Source organism: Salvelinus fontinalis, chromosome 9 (assembly GCF_029448725.1).
Source record: "Salvelinus fontinalis isolate EN_2023a chromosome 9, ASM2944872v1, whole genome shotgun sequence".
In the NCBI taxonomy this organism is placed as follows: Eukaryota; Metazoa; Chordata; class Actinopteri; order Salmoniformes; family Salmonidae; genus Salvelinus; species Salvelinus fontinalis.
In genome coordinates, this window is record NC_074673.1 from 5,616,607 (window position 1) to 5,638,484 (window position 21,878).

Genomic DNA, 21,878 nt, shown 5'->3' on the forward strand with positions numbered 1-21,878 from the left:
GTGCAAGTGATCAATGCTGTTGGAGATTCTGTACAGATTACTATATTGTGAGGATCACCACGGACCTGCGACCTTTGCATGCTATCTAGAACACGAAGGCTTCCTACGATTACAGAAGACATTTATAGTTACAGTAGGTTAACCTCCAAATGTGGCCATGGATGTGTTACTAAAGGTTGAATAACTACTGTTAAAATTAGTTTGTAAAATTGCCTTAACATTTTGGCTATTTACTGGATTATAAAAGTAATATTGAGTTGGGTTTGGTTGACAACGCAACCAAATATCAACATTTAAAGGATATGTATCTTTTGTGTATCTGACTTAGTCTGGTTTTAATTCCAGTTTTAATTCCAGTATGTCTACAAATGAATTATTGATATGTTGGATTCACATCTCCATCTCAAGCCAGTAGGAGGTGCTGTAGATACATCAACTCTCCAGTAGGAGGTGCTGTAGACAGATCAACTCTCCAGTAGGAGGTGCTGTAGATACATCAACTCTCCAGTAGGAGGTGCTGTAGACAGATCAACTCTCCAGTAGGAGGTGCTGTAATGTAGGTAGATCAACTCTCCAGTAGGAGGTGCTGTAATGTAGATAGATCAACTCTCCAGTAGGAGGTGCTGTAGATACATCAACTCTCCAGTAGGAGGTGCTGTAGACAGATCAACTCTCCAGTAGGAGGTGCTGTAATGTAGGTAGATCAACTCTCCAGTAGGAGGTGCTGTAATGTAGATAGATCAACTCTCCAGTAGGAGGTGCTGTAGATACATCAACTCTCCAGTAGGAGGTGCTGCAGATAGATCAACTCTCCGGTAGGAGGTGCTGCAGATAGATCAACTCTCCAGTAGGAGGTGCTGTAATGTAGATACATCAACTCTCCAGTAGGAGGTGCTGTAATAGATCAACTCTCCAGTAGGAGGTGCTGTAGACAGATCAACTCTCCAGTAGGAGGTGCTGTAGATAGATCAACTCTCCAGTAGAAGGTGCTGTAGATACATCAACTCTCCAGTAGGAGGTGCTGTAGATAGATCAACTCTCCAGTAGGAGGTGCTGTATCTCCAGTAGGAGGTGCTGTAGATACATCAACTCTCCAGTAGGAGGTGCTGTAGATAGATCAACTCTCCAGTAGGAGGTGCTGTATCTCCAGTAGGAGGTGCTGTAGATACATCAACTCTCCAGTAGGAGGTGCTGTAGATAGATCAACTCTCCAGTAGGAGGTGCTGTATCTCCAGTAGGAGGTGCTGTAGATACATCAACTCTCCAGTAGGAGGTGCTGTAGATAGATCAACTCTCCAGTAGGAGGTGCTGTATCTCCAGTAGGAGGTGCTGTAGATACATCAACTCTACAGTAGGAGGTGCTGTATCTCCAGTAGGAGGTGCTGTAGATAGATCAACTCTCCAGTAGGAGGTGCTGTATCTCCAGTAGGAGGTGCTGTAGATACATCAACTCTCCAGTAGGAGGTGCTGTAGATACATCAACTCTCCAGTAGTAGGTGCTGTAATAGATCAACTCTCCAGTAGGAGGTGCTGTATCTCCAGTAGGAGGTGCTGTAGGTACATCAACTCTCCAGTAGGAGGTGCTCCCCAGCCTATTGTTTTTGTTCTGATAGTGGATATAATGTTGAAGATCTGACGTTGTTTCAAAGGTACAAATTCAACATATTTCATACAAACTTTTTGTCAATTTGTAAATTGGTTACCATGACATAATCATGTGGTTGAAATTTCATCCTCAAAACGTTGATGACTTTTTTTCAAATCCAATGTATTTTCCAAGTCACAATGTTGAAACAACGTTGTGAATCAACGTATTGGTGACAGATTTTACCCTCTCTTTCCCAGGGTGCCACAAAACAATAATAACTATGTCATATTTATTAGGGAACATAATTATTATTTTTTTGTAACGTTTTTTTGAAAACATAAACAAAAATGAACATTTCTTATTGGACAACTCCAGATAGTCCCTTTCTATGTTCTTCTCTGTTTGGTTTCTAAACATGTTCTTCTCTGTTCTTCTGTTTGGTTTCTATGTTCTTCTCTGTTCTTCTCTGTTTGGTGCCTAATGAACATAACCCAGGTAAAGGAGCGTGGTGGCAGACTCACATGAATGGGGATTTGAGGTCATTGGGCTTGATGCAGCGTACATAGTGAGGGGTTGTTCCATTCAGAGTCTCCATCAGCAGATGTAGAGAGTTACGAAACTGAGGAGAGGGGCGAGACAAAGGGTCAAATTTAACTCATCTAAATGTAGTAAAGTACTAGTTATGCTAAAAACACGAGATATACATTGAGAAGGTTTTGGCAACTCGTGTTTTAGAACTTCCAAAGAAATCAGAATCTGAAAACCACACCATCGGAAGACTGATTTATGTTTTAGCCTTGTTACATTTACATTTAAGTCATTTAGCAGACGCTCTTATCCAGAGCGACTTACAAGTACATACCTTCATACTATTTTTTTTTTGTACTGGCCCCCCGTGGGAATCGAACCCACAACCCTGGCGTTGCAAGCGCCATGCTCTACCAACTGAGCCACACGGGGACTGTTCTGCCGCTCCCCTCTCACCTGCGTTCCGACGGTCTTCTTGTGGTCTCTCTGAGCCTGAACAGGCCGTGTCATCTTACTGCGACTGGTCAGGGAGCCTGCAGGCTTCTCCTCGTCGCCGAACAGCTCCAACAGCAGATCAAACTGGAGGGAGGAGTCAAACACGTCTCAAACAGGAACAGGAAACGGTTGTTTCTTTTATCATCTCGACTGTCCTCTTTTGGTTCCTTGTCTGCTAACTGTGATATTTTTTCCATTGGTTTTGTCACCATATGAAAAGTGCACAAATAAAACGTAGGAACTAGGAACATTTATTGACCACCAGGGGGCAGTTTCTCCATTACATAAAATGTTCTGTCAAGATCTAAACATAGACTTGTTCCTACAGCTCTGTGCTGGGTGTGTTCTCCAAGTTCAAACATCGCACAGAGAGACTAGTTAACCTGAGGGCACTATGATGGTCCTCATACAGAAGGTATTTACAGACTGGAAGACTGGAGAACGGTTGCGTGTTTGACCTGATCTGAACAAACAAACAAACAAACAAACAAACAAACAAACAAACCTTGCTTAGCTTGAGCACAATAATCTGCTCCTCATTGACAGTGTCCTTATTCTTCTCCAGGAATCCCTCACACTGGTACTCCACCTAGGGACAAAAAGGGTCGTGTTAAACAGAGGTAACAGCGAGTAGGGAAATATACACCCATGTCAATTCATGATAAGAAGAAACATAAAATGAGATAGTCTACAACAGGAGTGGTTTGGTTAGTACTGCTCAAATGAGGAGAGCTATTTCAGTCAGTCAGTCACCTACACTCAACAACCACATCCTACAGTCAGACAGCAAGCAATAGCCTCTGTCAACGTATACACAAATAGAAGGTCTGACATGCAAATTAGAGTAAAAAAATAAAAGTATTTACAACGTTTTTTTTTGTTGTTGTTTTTATTGACAAGGATGCTTGTGTACCTTGTCTGCAAAGTGGAGAATGATAAAGGCTTTGTTGGACATACGAGGTTTGTCAAAAAGATCATTTTTCTTCAGGAAGGTGTTGTAAAGTTTCTGAGCCCATGTGTCATCGGAGCCTTTGGGCATCTGAGGGAGGAGAGGAAGGAAGGGGAGAAGTTAACACATCAGCCTGACTCACATCCTAAATATGTGTGTGTACGTACAGTGCCTTCAGAAAGTATTCATACCCCTTGACTTATTCCACATTTTGTTGTGTTACAACCTGAATTCAAAATGGATTAAATAACCCCCCCCCCCTCACCATCTACACACAACACCTCATAATGACAAAGTGAAAACTTTTTTTTGTTCTTGAAATTTTTGCAAAATTGATTGAAAATTAAATACAGAAATCTCATTTACATCAGTATTCACACCTCCTTTGCTATAACACTCTAAATGGAGCTCAGGTGCATCCTGTTTCCATTGATCATCCTTGCGATGTCACTACAACTTCATCGGAGTCCACCTGTGGTAAATTCAATTGTTTAGACATGATTTAGAAAGAAACCACATCTATTTAAGGTTCCACTGTTTTGTTTTTTTGTATTTTATCAGGATCCCCATTAGCTGTTTGCGAAAGCAGCAGCTACTCTTCCTGGGGTCCAGACAAAACATAAAACATCCCATAATACAGTGCACGTCAGAACAGAAAATATACCATGAAGAATGGTCTGTAGATCTCTGAGAATTGTGACGAGGCATATATCTGGGGAAGGGTATAAAACTATTTCTAAAGTGTTGACATTTTTCCAAAAACACAGTGGTCTGCATCATTGAGAAATGGAAAAAATATATATATGGAGACTCTGCCTTAGAGCTGGCTATCTGACCACACTGAACAACTGGTCAGGGAACACCTTGGTCAGGGAGCACCTTGGTCAGGGAGGACCTTGGTCAGGGAGCACCTTGGTCAGGGAGGACCTTGGTCAGGGAGCACCTTGGGCACCTTGGTCAGGGAGCACCTTGGGCACCTTGGGCAGGGAGCACCTTGGTCAGGGAGCACCTTGGGCAGGGAGCACCTTGGGCAGGGAGCACCTTGGGCAGGGAGCACCTTGGTCAGGGAGCACCTTGGGCACCTTGGTCAGGGAGCACCTTGGTCAGGGAGCATCTTGGTCAGGGAGCACCTTGGGCAGGGAGCACCTTGGGCAGGGAGCACCTTGGGCAGGGAGCACCTTGGGCACCTTGGTCAGGGAGCACCTTGGTCAGGGAGCACCTTGGGCAGGGAGAATCTTGGGCAGGGAGCACCTTGGTCAGGGAGCACCTTGGGCATCTTGGTCAGGGAGCACCTTGGGCAGGGAGCACCTTGGGCAGGGAGCACCTTGGGCAGGGAGCACCTTGGGCAGGGAGCACCTTGGGCAGGGAGCACCTTGGGCAGGGAGCACCTTGGGCAGGGAGCATCTTGGTCAGGGAGCATCTTGGTCAGGGAGCACCTTGGGCAGGGAGCACCTTGGTCAGGGTGGTGACCAAGAACCCAATGACCACTCTGACAGAACTACAGAGTTCCTTGTCTGAGATGGGAGAACCTGTCAGAAGGACAACAGTCACTACAGCACTTCACCATTCTTGGCTTTATGAGAGAATGGCCAGACGGAATGGCCACTCCTGAGAATGCAAAGAGCTATGTCTGGAGAAAACCAGGCACAGCTCATCACCCATCTAACACCATCCCTACCGTGAAGCATGGTGGTGGCAGCATTGTGCTATGGAGATGCTTTACAGCGCCACATACTGGGAGAGTGGTAAAGGATAGAGGGAACAATGAATGGAGCCAAATACAGGCAAATCCTAGATGAGAACCTGCCTCAGAGTGCAAATGACAGACTGGGGGTGAAGATTTACGTTCCAACAGGATAATGACCCCGAGCACACAGCCAAAGAAACACTGGAATGGCTTCAGAACAAGAATGTGAAAGTCCTTGAATGGCCCAGACTTGAATCCCATTAAATCTGTGGAAAGGATTGAATATTGCATTTCATCGGCACTCCCCATCTAACTTAAAAGAGCTTGAGAAAATCCCCAAATCCAGATGTGCAAAGATGATAGACATACCCAAGATGACTCAAAGCTAAAATCGCTGCCAACTTTGCTTCTACAAAGTATTGACTCAGGGGTGTGAATACTTAGATAAATTATATTTTCGATAAATGTGCAAAAATGTCTAAAAACGTGTTCACTTTTTATATCATTACAGGGTATTGTGATGTCATTACAGGGTATTGTGATGTCATTGCGGGGTATTGTGATGTCATTACAGGGTATTGTGATGTCATTACAGGGTATTGTGATGTCATTACAGGGTATTGTGATGTCATTACAGGGTATTGTGATGTCATTACAGGATATTGTGATGTCATTATAGAGTATTGTGACGTCATTATAGGGTATTGTGATGTCATTATAGGATATTGTGATGTCATTACAGGTTATTGTATGTCATTACAGGGTATTGTGATGTCATTATAGGGTATTGTGATGTCATTATAGGGTATTGTGATTTCATTATAGGGTATTGTGATTTCATTACAGGGTATTGTGATGTCATTACAGGGTATTGTGTGTAGATAGATGGGTGAGAAGAAAAAAATAATAATTGAATTCAGGTTGTAACAACAAAATGTGGAGTAAGTCAAGGGGTATGAATACTTTCTGAAGGCACTGTATGTGTGGAGTAGACTTTAAAGAGTCAACTCCCCTCCCCCCTTCTGTCTTGGTGTTCCACAGGGATCCATTCTAGGACCTCCATCATTATTATTTGTGTGTGTGTGTGTGTATTTCGTGTTACTTTGCACTCCTCATCCAGCAGGTCCAGGACCCCCATCTTGGCCTCGATGAGGTTGATACAGGGATGGTTATCATAGAAGTCTATTAGAGTCCAGGGAATCTCCTCCTTCATGTACTCCTCCTGCTCCAGCTTGAACACATGCTGCAGTGAGAGAACACAAGCTGACTTCTGACCTAACGGTTCAAACAGACAAGAATGACAAAGGCAGAGAAACAGCTGACATGTAAAAGCCTAAATCCCAAATCAAGCCCTAGCCCCTATACCCTAGGTACTTGAGGAGATTTGAGAGGTTTATGCAATATGGCAACCTGGCATAACACAGGGCAAGATGAAGCTTTCACCATATTGCTTAAACCTATCCAATCCTCTCAGATCTAGGAGTTTGATTTTGGATTGATGGTATGCCTCTCATAAAGATAATCTGAACAAGCTTGTTCAATCAGAGAGAGAGACAGAGAGAGAGAGAGACAGGTAGAGAGACAGAGAGAGAGAGAGACAGGTAGAGAGGTAGAGACAGAGAGACAGAGAGACAGGTAGAGAGAGAGAGAGAGACAGGTAGAGAGAGAGAGGTAGAGAGAGAGAGAGAGAGAGGTAGAGTGAGAGAGAGAGAGAGACAGGTAGAGAGAGAGAGAGACAGGTAGAGAGAGAGAGAGAGACAGGTAGAGAGAGAGAGAGAGACAGGTAGAGAGAGAGAGAGAGACAGGTAGAGAGAGAGAGAGACAGGTAGAGATAGAGAGAGACAGGTAGAGAGAGAGAGAGAGAGAGAGAGAGGTAGAGAGAGAGAGAGACAGGTAGAGAGAGATAGAGGTAGAGAGAGAGAGAGAAAGAGACAGCGAGACAGGTAGACAGATAGACAGGTAGAGAGAGAGAGATAGAGAGAGAGAGACAGGTAGACAGATGGATAGAGAGAGAGAGACAGGTAGACAGATAGACAGGTAGAGAGAGAGACACCTACCATGTTAAACTGCTGTTGAAGCTTCTCGTTGGCATAGTTGATACAGAACTGCTCAAAGCTGTTGATGTGAAACGTTTCAAACCTGGGGGGGAAAACAGGAAATGAAACATGACTTCAAGAGACCATTTATACACTGAGCGGACAAAAACATTAAGAACACCTGCTCTTTCCATGACAGAATTGAGGCTGTTCTGAGGTCACATGGGGTGGGGGTGGCAACTCAATATTAGGAAGGTGTCCTTAATGTTTTGCACACTCAGTGTATATTCACAATGTAAACACCAGAACACATCACTGACCCCGACCACCACACACCCACCCATAGATGTCGAGAACCCCAATGAAGGAGTGCTGTTTGACAGCAGAGCGCAGAGCCTCATTGATGTGGTCCACGATCCAGCTGAAGAGTTTAGCGTAGATGTGTTTGGCCAGCGCGTCCCGCGCGTTGACCGCATGCACTTTGGAGAGGGGCTTAACGTAGGTCTCCGTGGCAGTCTTCAATTTCCTGTGGCACAGCCAATGAGACATGTCCTGGTAGGCCACGCCCATCAGCTCACAGAACACCGTCAGGTGACTATTGTCAGGCTGCAAGGACACAACAACATATAATAACATAAATGATAATATAATACCACAAACAGAACATGAACATCAGTTTAGGACAAATGGCTGGTTTACTGGACACAGATTAAGCTTAGTCCTGGACTAAGTACCACTTTCAATGGAGATTCAGTGGACCAAAAAAAAAATGAATACGATTTTCCATTGAGTGTGTTTTTTTAGTTCAGGACTAGGCTTTAAAAAAAAAAATCAGTGTCCGGGAAACCATCCCTAACATAAAAGGGCCAGCATTCCATGCAAAACCAACATAGAATTGTCAGCATTGTTGTACTGTCAGCCCCTTAGGCTACACTCTGTGATGCCTTGTACGGCATAGCTCTACGCTGACAAGAGAAATGTGCAGGACAGTCCTGTGAGAATAGAAACGTGTTAATAATAGCTTCTTAAAGAGCTCCCTATTTCAATGCCTATACAGGACCCATAGGGCTAGATTAATGTAATGCTTTATATAGGGGAAAAGGGGTGCCATTTTTGGGACATATAGTCTGTTTTGAACTCACCAGGATGGTACTGCTGTCTGCCGATCTCTCTTCCACCTCCACGTTGCCAAGGTGAAGCAGAGCGGCCAGGATTTGGAAAAGTTCCATCTGGTACGTTTCATTGATTCCTGAAAAAAAAAAAAAGAGAGAGAGAAGCTTTTAGTGGCGTCTCTAGTGACGACAAACGGGTTTAGTGTGGCCCTCCACCAGGCTCAACCCTGCTTGGCTGTCTTCAGATGCAGACCAGTAGTTACTGCTGGCAAACAAACATTTACAGGTCAACGTGTGCCGAATTAGACTTGAATATAGAGTAATACATAGCGAGACAAATGGAATTGCTGAATAAACTACAGTGAACAATTAAGATTCATGATCATTTTATTTCTGTACAACCACAGTTGCTGGTACAATGCTTTGCTTGGGGGTATAATTTCGCTATTATACTAACTCACCTAACAGTGAGAAAGCCCTCCTGGTGTTGCACATCTCTTTGGCATCGTCTACTCCCTCTATGACAGGGCTACCTCCCTGGTTGGTACAGCGGAAATCATCAGCGTTACCTGCAGACAGGAAACCATACACAACAAACAACGCCCTCATGTCAATCTACCTGCCGTAGCTTTCCTATGAATCAAATCCTTCAGACATGTTTATGGAGCCTGCAATGAGTTAGCATGATAGTCTGATCTGGGATCAGGTTTTTGCCTTGTTTTGGATGCCTTTCATTATGGATATTCCATCGAACCACTCTGTGGAAAAATGTTCCTTTCATACATAAGGGAATAGCTGCACACAATGGTTTGATGTTCTGTTGCCGTGACAGCAGCATTCCACGCTCTGGATGGAAGCATGACTTTCTGTTGCCGTGACAGCAGCATTCCACGCTCTGGATGGAAGCATGACTTTCTGTTGCCGTGACAGCAGCATTCCACGCTCTGGATGGAAGCATGAGTGGTAAGATTATAGAGAACAAAAAAACAACTTTTGTTTACTCAGAGGAATACTCTTCTATATTCATGTATATCTTGACTGCCCAACCCTGTTCCTGGGGAGATACCCTCCTGTAGGTTTTAACTCCAACCCTGTTCCTGGAGAGATACTCCTCCTGTAGGTTTTAACTCCAACCCTGTTCCTGGAGAGATACTCCTCCTGTAGGTTTTAACTCCAACCCTGTTCCTGGGGAGATACCCTCCTGTACGTTTTAACTCCAACACTGTAACTGGAGAGCTACCCTCCAGTTAGTATCTGGTGTAACCACCATTTGCCTCATGCAGCGCAACACATCTCCTTCTCATAGAGTTGATCAGGCTGTTGATTGATCAGGCTGTTGATTGATCAGGCTGTTGATTGATCAGGCTGTTGATTGTGGCCTGTGGAATGTTACCCCACTCCTCTTCGATGGCTGTGCGGAGTTGCTGGATATTGGCGGGAACTGGGACACGCTGTCGTACACATCGATCCAGAGCATCCCAAACATGCTCAATGGGTGACGTGTCTGGTGAGTAACGCAGGCCATGGAAGAACTGGGACACGCTGTCGTACACATCGATCCAGAGCATCCCAAACATGCTCAATGGGTGACGTGTCTGGTGAGTAACGCAGGCCATGGAAGAACTGGGACACGCTGTCGTACACATCGATCCAGAGCATCCCAAACATGCTCAATGGGTGACGTGTCTGGTCAGTAACGCAGGCCATGGAAGAACTGGGACACGCTGTCGTACACATCGATCCAGAGCATCCCAAACATGCTCAATGGGTGACGTGTCTGGTCAGTAACGCAGGCCATGGAAGAACTGGGACACGCTGTCGTACACATCGATCCAGAGCATCCCAAACATGCTCAATGGGTGACGTGTCTGGTCAGTAACGCAGGCCATGGAAGAACTGGGACACGCTGTCGTACACATCGATCCAGAGCATCCCAAACATGCTCAATGGGTGACGTGTCTGGTGAGTAACGCAGGCCATGGAAGAACTGGGACACGCTGTCGTACACATCGATCCAGAGCATCCCAAACATGCTCAATGGGTGACGTGTCTGGTGAGTATGCAGGCCATGGAAGAACTGGGACACGCTGTCGTACACATCGATCCAGAGCATCCCAAACATGCTCAATGGGTGACGTGTCTGGTGAGTAACGCAGGCCATGGAAGAACTGGGACACGCTGTCGTACACATCGATCCAGAGCATCCCAAACATGCTCAATGGGTGACGTGTCTGGTGAGTAATGCAGGCCATGGAAGAACTGGGACACGCTGTCGTACACATCAATCCAGAGCATCCCAAACATGCTCAATGGGTGACGTGTCTGGTGAGTATGCAGGCCATGGAAGAACTGGGACACGCTGTCGTACACATCGATCCAGAGCATCCCAAACATGCTCAATGGGTGACATGTCTGGTGAGTATGCAGGCCATGGAAGAACTGGGACATTTTCAGCTTCCAGGAATTGTGTCCAGATCCTGGCGACATGGGGCCGTGCATTATCGTGCTGAAACATGAGGTGATGGCTGCAGATGAATGGCACGACAATGGGCCTCAGGATCTCGTCACGGTATCTCTATGCATTCACATTGCCATCGATAAAATGGAATTGTGTTCATTGTCCGTAGTTTATGCCTGCCCCATACCATAACCCCACCACCACCATGGGGCACTCTGTTCACAACGTTGACATCAGCAAACCACTCGCCGACATGACTCCATACATGTAGTCTGTGGTTGGGAGGCCAGTGGGACGTACAGCCAAATTCTCTAAAACAACGTTGGAGGCGGCTTATGGTAGAGAAATTAACATGAAATTCTCTGGCAACAGCTCTGGTGGACATTCCTGTTGTCAGCATGCCAATTGCATGCTCCCTCAAAACATGAGACATCTGTGGCATTGTGTTGTGTTACAAAACTGCACATTTTAGAGTGGCCTTAGATTTGTCTCCAGCACAAGGTGCACCTGTGTAATGATCATGCTGTTTAATCAGCTTCTTGATATGTCACACCTGTCAGGTGGATGGATTATTTTAGCAAAGGAGAAATGCTCACTAACAAGGATGTAAACAAATTTGTGGATAAAATTGGAGAGAAATTTGATTTTTTGTGCGTATGGATAATTTCTGGGATCTTTTTATTTCCGCTCGTGAAACATGGGACCAACACGCGTGCTGCGTTATATTTTTGTTTAGTGACAGAATCATACCTAACTGGAGAGTTTTGAACTCAGGAAGGTGTGAGGAGGCACACAGTTGGTAGAAGATATGGTAGTTCCTCTCCTCGGTAGCCTGCAAAGACAACAAAGTGTATAATCAAATCGAGTTTTAAAAATAAGACACGACTGGCAGTGGCACACGGCCTCTTTCTCTTCAGGAATGTGTTTGTTAGAAAATCCTAAAGCCCCATAATTCATTAGGAAGAAGAAGAACGAGGATATCTCAGCTGTAGCAACAACAAAAAACCCAGACTCCCCAGTCAACATACAGCAAAAAATTCCTTTTACAGATGACAAACTTACAAAACGAGGTCATGTTGAGTAGGTATGAAACAGTTTGCCCTAATGAACACACCCTTAACTCAAGCTACAACCAAATACAGTCCACGTACTTGGACCTCACCTGAAACACCACTCTAGATTTCTCTAGCAAGTACGTTCTCATGTTGGCTCCGACGATGTGATAGTTTTTGTCGAATCCAATCTCGATGTACTTCCCAAAGCGACTGCTGTTGTCGTTTCTAGTCGTCTTTGCATTCCCGATGGCCTAGAGGGGGGGGAGAAACAGAATGAACGAGCTCCGGGTATCATTTGGGTAGTTGGCTACAGACAAGTAGATCTGGGCCATGTTCAGCAGGTCAAAACGTTGTGGAACTTCACGATAGATATACTGTATATCCTGTAGAAACAAACATGCCATTGACGTGTAGTCAGCTCGATCTGAAAACTCCACAACATTTTGCCTTTAACTTACAACAATGATTTCCCCTTCTAGGATCAATAAAGTTTACTGAATTGAAAGAAGACCTGTGGTCTCTTTACCTCCATGATGGGGCTAGAGGCCAGTACTCTCTCCTCCACATTAGCCTCGCTGGAGGACCCGCTGACTGTAGCGAAGTATCTCATGGCATACTTAGCAGAGACTGTTTTACCAGCCCCAGACTCCCCACTCACTATGATGGACTGGTTCCTCTGATCTCTAGAAGAAGAAGAAGTTATTTTAAAAAGTGCATCCTTCCCCCCCCCCCCCCCCCAGCCTTCCTTGAAGTAATCACTGATGTGGCATGATTGGACAGCTGAAAGCCATGTGGTGGAGGCCTTAACGTCACCTGTCCAATCATGTCAAGAGAGGAAGGAAGCACAGGCCAAGACATTCAGCTGAGTGATTGACAGACCTGGCCATCTGTTTGTAAGCCTCCTCTGCCACAGCGAAGATGTGAGGGTCCATATCTCCCATGTTCTGTCCACTGTAGGCGTTGATGATGTCATGGTCATAGATGGGAATACTCTCATAGGGGTTGATAGCAACCAACACGATGCCTGAATGAATTCACATCAACGAATCAGTGACATGATAAAGGAAAGAGCACACACACACACACACACACACACACACACACACACACAAGAATTTCAAACATTTCAAATAGCCAAGGTCAGATAGCAGTTAACAACAAATGTTTTTCCAGATACAGAAATAAATTCAGAACAATATGACAACAATGATCTAATTTCCACATGAAATTTCCCGATAAACTCTGCAGCTCCACCACAAGTGCAATTTACAGCAGTTAAAACATGTATATTTAAGGTAGAACATTCTGAATGGTAGGTCAGAATGTCAGGACACAGACTTCTGAATATATGATCGACACTATCTATATTACCTCGAACGGAACTGGCAGTCCTGTGAACGGGACTCCAAAGTCTACAGTGAGTCACCAGAACAGAGTTAAAGCCTTTAGTTTTTACCCGCAAACACGTGTAGATGGACTTGGGAGTGTGAGTGTCTCTTTACCCGCAAACACGTGTAGATGGACTTGGGAGTGTGAGTGTCTCTTTACCCGCAAACACGTGTAGATGGACTTGGGAGTGTGAGTGTCTCTTTACCACAGTACGTGTAGATGGACATGGGAGTGTGAGTGTCTCTTTACCCGCAAACACGTGTAGATGGACATGGGAGTGTGAGTGTCTCTTTACCACAGTACGTGTAGATGGACATGGGAGTGTGAGTGTCTCTTTACCCGCAAACACGTGTAGATGGACATGGGAGTGTGAGTGTCTCTTTACCACAGTACGTGTAGATCATCTTGGACTCCACGAAGCGCACTTTGAGATTGTGTAGAACTGCTGGTTCGTGGAGGTAGCTGAGAGCTGTCAGGTCATTCTCCCCCACCAGGATATCAGGGTTCCTTAGCGGGGGTAAACTGTTGGTCTGGGGGTCGATCTTGTGTTCCACATTCTGGAAGAAAACACAGCAGTCAGATGAACACAACACCTCAAAAAATAACAATAACGTATATATACACTGCTCAAAAAAATAAAGGGAACACTTAAACAACACAATGTAACTCCAAGTCAATCACACTTCTGTGAAATCAAACTGTCCACTTAGGAAGCAACACTGATTGACAATAAATTTCACATGCTGTTGTGCAAATGGAATAGACAAAAGGTGGAAATTATAGGCAATTAGCAAGCCACCCCCAAAAAAGGAGTGATTCTGCAGGTGGTGACCACAGACCACTTCTCAGTTCCTATGCTTCCTGGCTGATGTTTTGGTCACTTTTGAATGCTGGCGGTGCTCTCACTCTAGTGGTAGCATGAGACGGAGTCTACAACCCACACAAGTGGCTCAGGTAGTGCAGTTCATCCAGGATGGCACATCAATGCGAGCTGTGGCAAAAAGGTTTGCTGTGTCTGTCAGTGTAGTGTCCAGAGCATGCAGGCGCTACCAGGAGGCAGGTCAGTACATCAGGAGACGTGGAGGAGGCCGTAGGAGGGCAACAACCCAGAAGCAGGACCGCTACCTCCGCCTTTGTGCAAGGAGGTGCACTGCCAGCGCCCTGCAAAATGACCTCCAGCAGGCCACAAATGTGCATGTGTCAGCATATGGTCTCACAAGGGGTCTGAGGATCTCATCTCGGTACCTAATGGCAGTCAGGCTACCTCCGAGCACATGGAGGGCTGTGCGGCCCCACAAAGAAATGCCACCCCACACCATGACTGGCCCATCGCCAAACCGGTCATGCTGGAGGATGTTGCAGGCAGCAGAACGTTCTCCACGGCGTCTCCAGACTCTGTCACGTCTGTCACATGTGCTCATGTGCTCAGTGTGAACCTGCTTTCATCTGTGAAGAGCACAGGGCGCCAGTGGCGAATTTGCCAATCTTGGTGTTCTCTGGCAAATGCCAAACGTCCTGCACGGTGTTGGGCTGTAAGCACAACCCCGACCTGTGGACGTCGGGCCCTCATACCACCCTCATGGAGTCTGTTTCTGACCGTTTGAGCAGACACATGCACATTTGTGGCCTGCTGGAGGTCATTTTGCAGGGCGCTGGCAGTGCACCTCCTTGCACAAAGGCGGAGGTAGCGGTCCTGCTGCTGGGTTGTTGCCCTCCTACGGCCTCCTCCACGTCTCCTGATGTACTGACCTGTCTCCTGGTAGCGCCTCCATGCTCTGGACACTATGCTGACAGACACAGCAAACCTTTTTGCCACAGCTCGCATTGATGTGCCATCCTGGATGAACTGCACTACCTGAGCCACTTGTGTGGGTTGTAGACTCCGTCTCATGCTACCACTAGAGTGAGAGCACCGCCAGCATTCAAAAGTGACCAAAACATCAGCCAGGAAGCATAGGAACTGAGAAGTGGTCTGTGGTCACCACCTGCAGAATCACTCCTTTTTTGGGGGTGGCTTGCTAATTGCCTATAATTTCCACATTTTGTCTATCCCATTTGCACAACAGCATGTGAAATTTATTGTCAATCAGTGTTGCTTCCTAAGTGGACAGTTTGATTTCACAGAAGTGTGATTGACTTGGAGTTACATTGTGTTGTTTAAGTGTTCCCTTTATTTTTTTGAGCAGTATATATATATATATATATTCACTGGACAAGCACTGGAAATTAGTGCAAGCTTATGTCGGATGGTGCAATGTATCTAACATGGGTTGTTTATTCAACGTTGGAATTGTATACAGCATGCCTTCTAATTAATTAAAGATTCACTATGCCCCCAAAAAAGTGACATATTGTAGCATTAAATACTGAACTCCTTTATAGTGTAATTAGTGTGTCCTTCATGCGTCCATTTCAATAGAGTGTTAAAATGGTGATTCTCTTCTGCCCAACCACTCAGATAACACCTTTATTTTTTTGAGCAGTGTGTATATATATATAGTGTAATTAGTGTGTCCTTCATTAAATAGAGTGTTAAAATGGTGCTAAAATGGCGGTTCTCTTCTGTCCTCTTCTTCCACTATTTCAAAAACCGTGCTTTTACTCCCAAGAGTTTTTCTGTTGCACAGTAGCTGACGGTTCAAGTTGAGGCATGTGACCCATGTACTTCAGGTATGGAAATAAGTCCAAGGTGTTATCTGAGTGGTTGGGCAGAAGAGAATCACCATTTTAACACTCTATTGAAATGGACGCATGAAGGACACACTAATTACACTATAAAGGAGCTCAGTATTTAATGCTACAATATGTCACTTTTTTTTGGGGGGGGGGGGGCTGATGAAATTCACATAGAAATGTGGATTATAGATCTGTCATTCCCATTGAAAGCAAGTCTAAGAAGGTAGATCTGGTCTATGTGCGTTATTTGTATGTTTCTAGTTACGTATTTTTTTTTTTTTGGCGTCTTTTACGTTCGGTTTTATACATCAGCTTCAAACAGCTGAAAATACAATATTTTTGGTGATGGAAAATATATTTCACAGCGGTTTAGACGGTACAATGATTCTGTACACTATACTTGCTCGTTTTGTTACATAAACTGAAATTAGGCGAACTATTAGAATTTTAGCAACCAGGAAAATGGCAGAGTGATTTCTGCATAGTGGATCATTAATTAATTAGAAGGCCTACTGTATACAATTCCAACGTTGAATAAACAACCCATATTAGATAGATTGCACCATCCGACAAGCACCGTAGGTGTTGTGACCTCTTACGTTTCAGTCCCTGTATCTAGCTTGATCTAAACATCTACTGTTTAGGCTACTTATGAACATGTGTGTCCAAAACAGTAGCTGTAATGTGAAGTCTTCACTTACTCAAGCCAAGGTGGTAACTAACTGTAGCAACATCTTTTTTAGGCTGAAGTAAAATGTATCAACTAGGTACATGAATAAAACAGGATAACAGTTATTTACAATATGGATGATACTGTGGTGGGCAAGTCCTCAGAATGTAACAGCCCTGGTCAAAACCCTGCCCCCGTCTTTATCCAAATGTTACTTATTTCTATTCCAACGAGACCCATCTCTCTACCCCTCCAGACTCAGAGACTCATCTCTCCACCCCTCCAGACTCATCTCTCCACCCCTCCAGACCCATCTCTCCACCCCTCCAGACTCATCTCTCCACCCCTCCAGACCCAGAGACTCATCTCTCCACCCCTCCAGACACAGAGACCCATCTCTCCACCCCTCCAGACACAGAGACCCATCTCTCCACCCCTCCAGACTCATCTCTCCACCCCTCCAGACTCATCTCTCCACCCCTCCAGACTCATCTCTCCACCCCTCCAGACTCATCTCTCCACCCCTCCAGACTCATCTCTCCACCCCTCCAGACCCATCTCTCCACCCCTCCAGACCCATCTCTCCACCCCTCCAGACCCATCTCTCTACCCCTCCAGACTCATCTCTCCACCCCTCCAGACCCAGAGACTCATCTCTCCACCCCTCCAGACCCATCTCTCCACCCCTCCAGACACAGAGACCCATCTCTCCACCCCTCCAGACCCATCTCTCTACCCCTCCAGACTCATCTCTCCACCCCTCCAGACTCAGAGACTCATCTCTCCACCCCTCCAGACCCATCTCTCCACCCCTCCAGACTCATCTCTCCACCCCTCCAGACTCATCTCTCCACCCCTCCAGACTCATCTCTCCACCCCTCCAGACCCAGAGACTCATCTCTCCACCCCTCCAGACACAGAGACCCATCTCTCCACCCCTCCAGACTCATCTCTCCACCCCTCCAGACTCATCTCTCCACCCCTCCAGACTCATCTCTCCACCCCTCCAGACCCATCTCTCCACCCCTCCAGACCCATCTCTCCACCCCTCCAGACCCATCTCTCCACCCCTCCAGACCCATCTCTCCACCCCTCCAGACCCATCTCTCCACCCCTCCAGACCCATCTCTCCACCCCTCCAGACTCATCTCTCCACCCCTCCAGACTCATCTCTCCACCCCTCCAGACCCATCTCTCCACCCCTCCAGACTCATCTCTCCACCCCTCCAGACTCATCTCTCCACCCCTCCAGACCCATCTCTCCACCCCTCCAGACTCATCTCTCCACCCCTCCAGACCCATCTCTCCACCCCTCCAGACTCATCTCTCCACCCCTCCAGACTCATCTCTCCACCCCTCCAGACCCATCTCTCCACCCCTCCAGACTCATCTCTCCACCCCTCTCCACCCCTCCAGACCCATCTCTCTACCCCTCCAGACCCAGAGACTCATCTCTCCACCCCTCCAGACTCATCTCTCCACCCCTCCAGACTCATCTCTCCACCCCTCCAGACTCATCTCTCCACCCCTCCAGACTCATCTCTCCACCCCTCCAGACCCATCTCTCCACCCCTCTAGACCCAGCTCCTCTCTCACTGTGCCATCCTCCAGCTGTAGACACAGAGCCCTGTCTCCACCCCTCTAGACCCATCTCCTCTCTCACTGTGCCATCCTCCAGCTGTAGACACAGAGCCCTGTCTCCACCCCTCTAGACCCCAGCTGTAGACACAGAGCCCTGTCTCCACCCCTCCAGACTCATCTCTCCACCCCTCCAGACCCATCTCTCCACCCCTCCAGACCCAGAGACTCATCTCTCCACCCCTCCAGACCCATCTCTCCACCCCTCCAGACCCAGCTCCTCTCTCACTGTGCCATCCTCCAGCTGTAGACACAGAGCCCTGTCTCCACCCCTCTAGACCCAGCTGTAGACACAGAGCCCTGTCTCCACCCCTCTAGACCCAGCTCCTCTCTCACTGTGCCATCCTCCAGCTGTGGACACAGAGCCCTGTCTCCACCCCTCTAGACCCATCTCCTCTCTCACTGTGCCATCCTCCAGCTGTAGACACAGAGCCCTGTCTCCACCCCTCTAGACCCATCTCCTCTCTCACTGTGCCATCCTCCAGCTGTAGACACAGAGCCCTGTCTCCACCCCTCTAGACCCCAGCTGTAGACACAGAGCCCTGTCTCCACCCCTCTAGACCCATCTCCTCTCTCACTGTGCCATCCTCCAGCTGTAGACACAGAGCCCTGTCTCCAGGAGTGTAGTCTTTGGTGAGCTCTGCTGGCCTCCATGCCTCCACACCATCTGGGAGCCAGACCCGGGCATACTGAGGGACAGAGGGACACTGGTTAATGTATGGACATGTCAACAACACATAGCTACATCTATGACTAAAGAGTGACGAGTCATAGATATGGCTAGGCAACATAGTGACATGTTTTAGTATGATCTAGTGTAATTATACAGAGCGAGTAGACGGACACAGGTGAATGTATAGAAATGTCAACATAACGAAAACGATGTACTACTGCTATTGAGAATAGATTCCGACTCTATGCTTGCTTACAGCGGCACTCGCTTGTGCAGAGCCGATTGTACCTCAATCCAGGGATGAGAAATGCATTTTACTCCTATTTGTCCTATTATCCCAACTCTTACGCGAGCTAGTTTTTTTTTAGCCAGTCGTTCAAACTTCTCGGTGTAAGAGTTTGGATAATGGGACAATTCAGAGTAGAACTGATTTCTCCTTCCTGGATTGCGGTACATTTTCCCAGTCATATTTTGCGCCGGCTCTGCAGTGTCTTAATTTATACAGGAAGTTTGTCCGAACCGAGTGCAGCTGTAAGCAAGCAGACAGTCAGAATCTATTCTGGTAACACAACTGCATTCTAGTCTAATCTAAATGAGCAATGCCATTATTTTTTTATTTTTTTTGTGACCATTCTCTTCGAAGCTACAATCTAATATCACTATGGATTAGATGACAACTTTACTTAATTAAAATCAGTCAATACTCATCATTGACATTTCTCAACGAACAAAAAACCATTGACGTGACTAATAACTTTATAATCTTGATGCAACTCACAAAGTTAGTTGAGGAACGCTCAACTCCATTCTCTTAAATCGAGGCGATATACACGGAATAACTTTAACTTTCCACAGCTGTTTCATCACTCATCACTGTCTGTGGCACAGTTACTGTTGACATGTTACAACAAGTCTATCGCAATGACCTGACGTTACACGAAGGCACACAAATTAACTGTGAGAACAAAACTGAGGCCAATGTTGATAAAATAGCGTAACTCCATGTTATCTGTATCAGTAAATGATCCTATAGTCCTACGAATTTACATGCCACTGCCAGCTACCTACTAATCATATTAGCCTACCTTGGAGTATAGATCAGAAGCTGCCATCACAGTCAATGTGCTTTATATCCAATCTTCACTTTGACCTCTGTCTCTTCATTTGCGACCCAGTGAATAAATATAACAATACAAAGGAAAAAGTAGCGGAGAGAGAGAAAGTAACGGCTACGTGCCGACAGGAATCTCCATACTTCTTCAAGTGTGAAGTCTCTGTGCATTATGGGTATATCTATTCCGCGCGTCCCGTGGCTGTTGCCTTGAAAGGTGTACCTCCTTGTGGCTGCTTGGCTTATTACATATTACATTATAACATTCAAACTTACACGCATCGTCAGCAACCACAGTTAATCAAGTCACTGAAACCCTTAACAAAGAGTTGCAGTCTGTTTTGGAATGGGTGGCCAGTAATAAACTGGTCCTGAACATCTCTAAAACTAAGAGCATAGTATTTGGTACAAATCATTCCCTAAGTTCTAGACCTCAGCTGAATCTGGTAATGAATGGTGTGGCTGTTGAACAAGTTGAGGAGACTAAATTACATTACCTTAGATTGTAAACTGTCATGGTCTAAACATATAGATTCAATGGTTGTAAAGATGGGGAGAGGTCTAGCCGTAAGAAAGAGATGCTCTGCTTTTTTGACACCACACTCCAAAAAGCAAGTCCTGCAGTCTCTAGTTTTGTCTTATCTTGATTATTGTCCAGTCGTGTGGTCCAGTGCTGCAAGTAAAGACCTAGTTAAGCTGCAACTGGCCCAGAACAGAGCGGCACGTCTTGCTCTTCAGTGTAATCAGAGGGCTGATATTAATACTATGCTGCCAGTCTCTCTTGGCTAAGAGTTGAGGAGAGACTGACTGCATCACTTCTTCTTTTTATAAGAAACATTAATGTGTTGGAAATTCCAAATCAAAGCAAATCAAATCTCCAACTTGTAGATACAGCCAGCCTGGTCTGACACATAGACACATAGGACTAGCTGAATCTCCAGACTGTGAAGATAATGTGTCTGGAGTAAATAAAACATGTTGAGACAAGAAGAGGAGGAGGGATGAAGATATAGGTCAGTCTCTATCCAGAATGGCTCAGCAGGGCAGGGGTGTGTGGTGGAGATATAGGCCAGTCTCTCTCCAGAATATCTCAGCAGGGCAGGGGTGTGTGGTGAAGATATAGGCCAGTCTCTCTCCAGAATGGCTCAGCAGGGCAGGGGTGTGTGGTGGAGATATAGGCCAGTCTCTCTCCAGAATGGCTCAGCAGGGCAGGGGTGTGTGGTGGAGATATAGGCCAGTCTCTCTCCAGAATATCTCAGCAGGGCAGGGGTGTGTGGTGAAGATATAGGCCAGTCTCTATCCAGAATGGCTCAGCAGGGCAGGGGTGTGTGGTGGAGATATAGGCCAGTCTCTCTCCAGAATGGCTCAGCAGGACAGGGGTGTGTGGTGGAGATATAGGCCAGTCTCTATCCAGAATGGCTCAGCAGGGCAGGGGTGTGTGGTGAAGATATAGGCCAGACTCTATCCAGAATGGCTCAGCAGGACAGGGGTGTGTGGTGAAGATATAGGCCAGACTCTCTCCAGAATGGCTCAGCAGGGCAGGTGTGTGTGGTGGAGATATAGGCAGTAATTTACCGTTCTCATTCTCAGAGTGGAAACGTTGTTTGCAGAGTTCACGACCAGCTACACTTGTGAGAAACAAGTTTTGGTTTATTTCATAAACATAATTTTTTTTCATTGTCTTTTGTTTGGAGTGTGAGCAATGAGCACATGTCTGGCTTCTCTCTCCTGATAATGTTGAGGGAACATGTGTCTGGTTTCTCTGTCCTGATAATGTTGGGGGAACATGTGTCTGGTTTCTCTGTCCTGATAA

The 21,878-nt window shown here is 46.1% G+C and overlaps 1 protein-coding gene across 1 annotated transcript in view; it reads right to left on the reverse strand.

Annotated features, from left to right (window-relative positions):
* The window catches only part of LOC129861956 (unconventional myosin-Va-like), a 40,421-nt gene extending 20,198 nt beyond the window's left edge, over window positions 1-20,223 (reverse strand). Inside the window, exons 1-16 of the mRNA XM_055933188.1 lie at window positions 20,040-20,223; window positions 18,860-18,970; window positions 13,683-13,854; window positions 12,788-12,932; window positions 12,435-12,591; window positions 12,016-12,159; window positions 11,604-11,685; window positions 8,857-8,964; window positions 8,426-8,532; window positions 7,624-7,889; window positions 7,305-7,386; window positions 6,350-6,490; window positions 3,525-3,650; window positions 3,117-3,200; window positions 2,573-2,695; window positions 2,110-2,207 (exon numbers count right to left, since the gene is read on the reverse strand). Of these exons, the coding sequence (XP_055789163.1) occupies window positions 2,110-2,207; window positions 2,573-2,695; window positions 3,117-3,200; window positions 3,525-3,650; window positions 6,350-6,490; window positions 7,305-7,386; window positions 7,624-7,889; window positions 8,426-8,532; window positions 8,857-8,964; window positions 11,604-11,685; window positions 12,016-12,159; window positions 12,435-12,591; window positions 12,788-12,932; window positions 13,683-13,854; window positions 18,860-18,970; window positions 20,040-20,066 (1,973 nt within the window). The 5' untranslated portion in view covers window positions 20,067-20,223. The remainder of the gene's footprint in view (window positions 1-2,109; window positions 2,208-2,572; window positions 2,696-3,116; window positions 3,201-3,524; window positions 3,651-6,349; window positions 6,491-7,304; window positions 7,387-7,623; window positions 7,890-8,425; window positions 8,533-8,856; window positions 8,965-11,603; window positions 11,686-12,015; window positions 12,160-12,434; window positions 12,592-12,787; window positions 12,933-13,682; window positions 13,855-18,859; window positions 18,971-20,039) is intronic.
* Window positions 20,224-21,878: the final 1,655 nt, after the last annotated feature.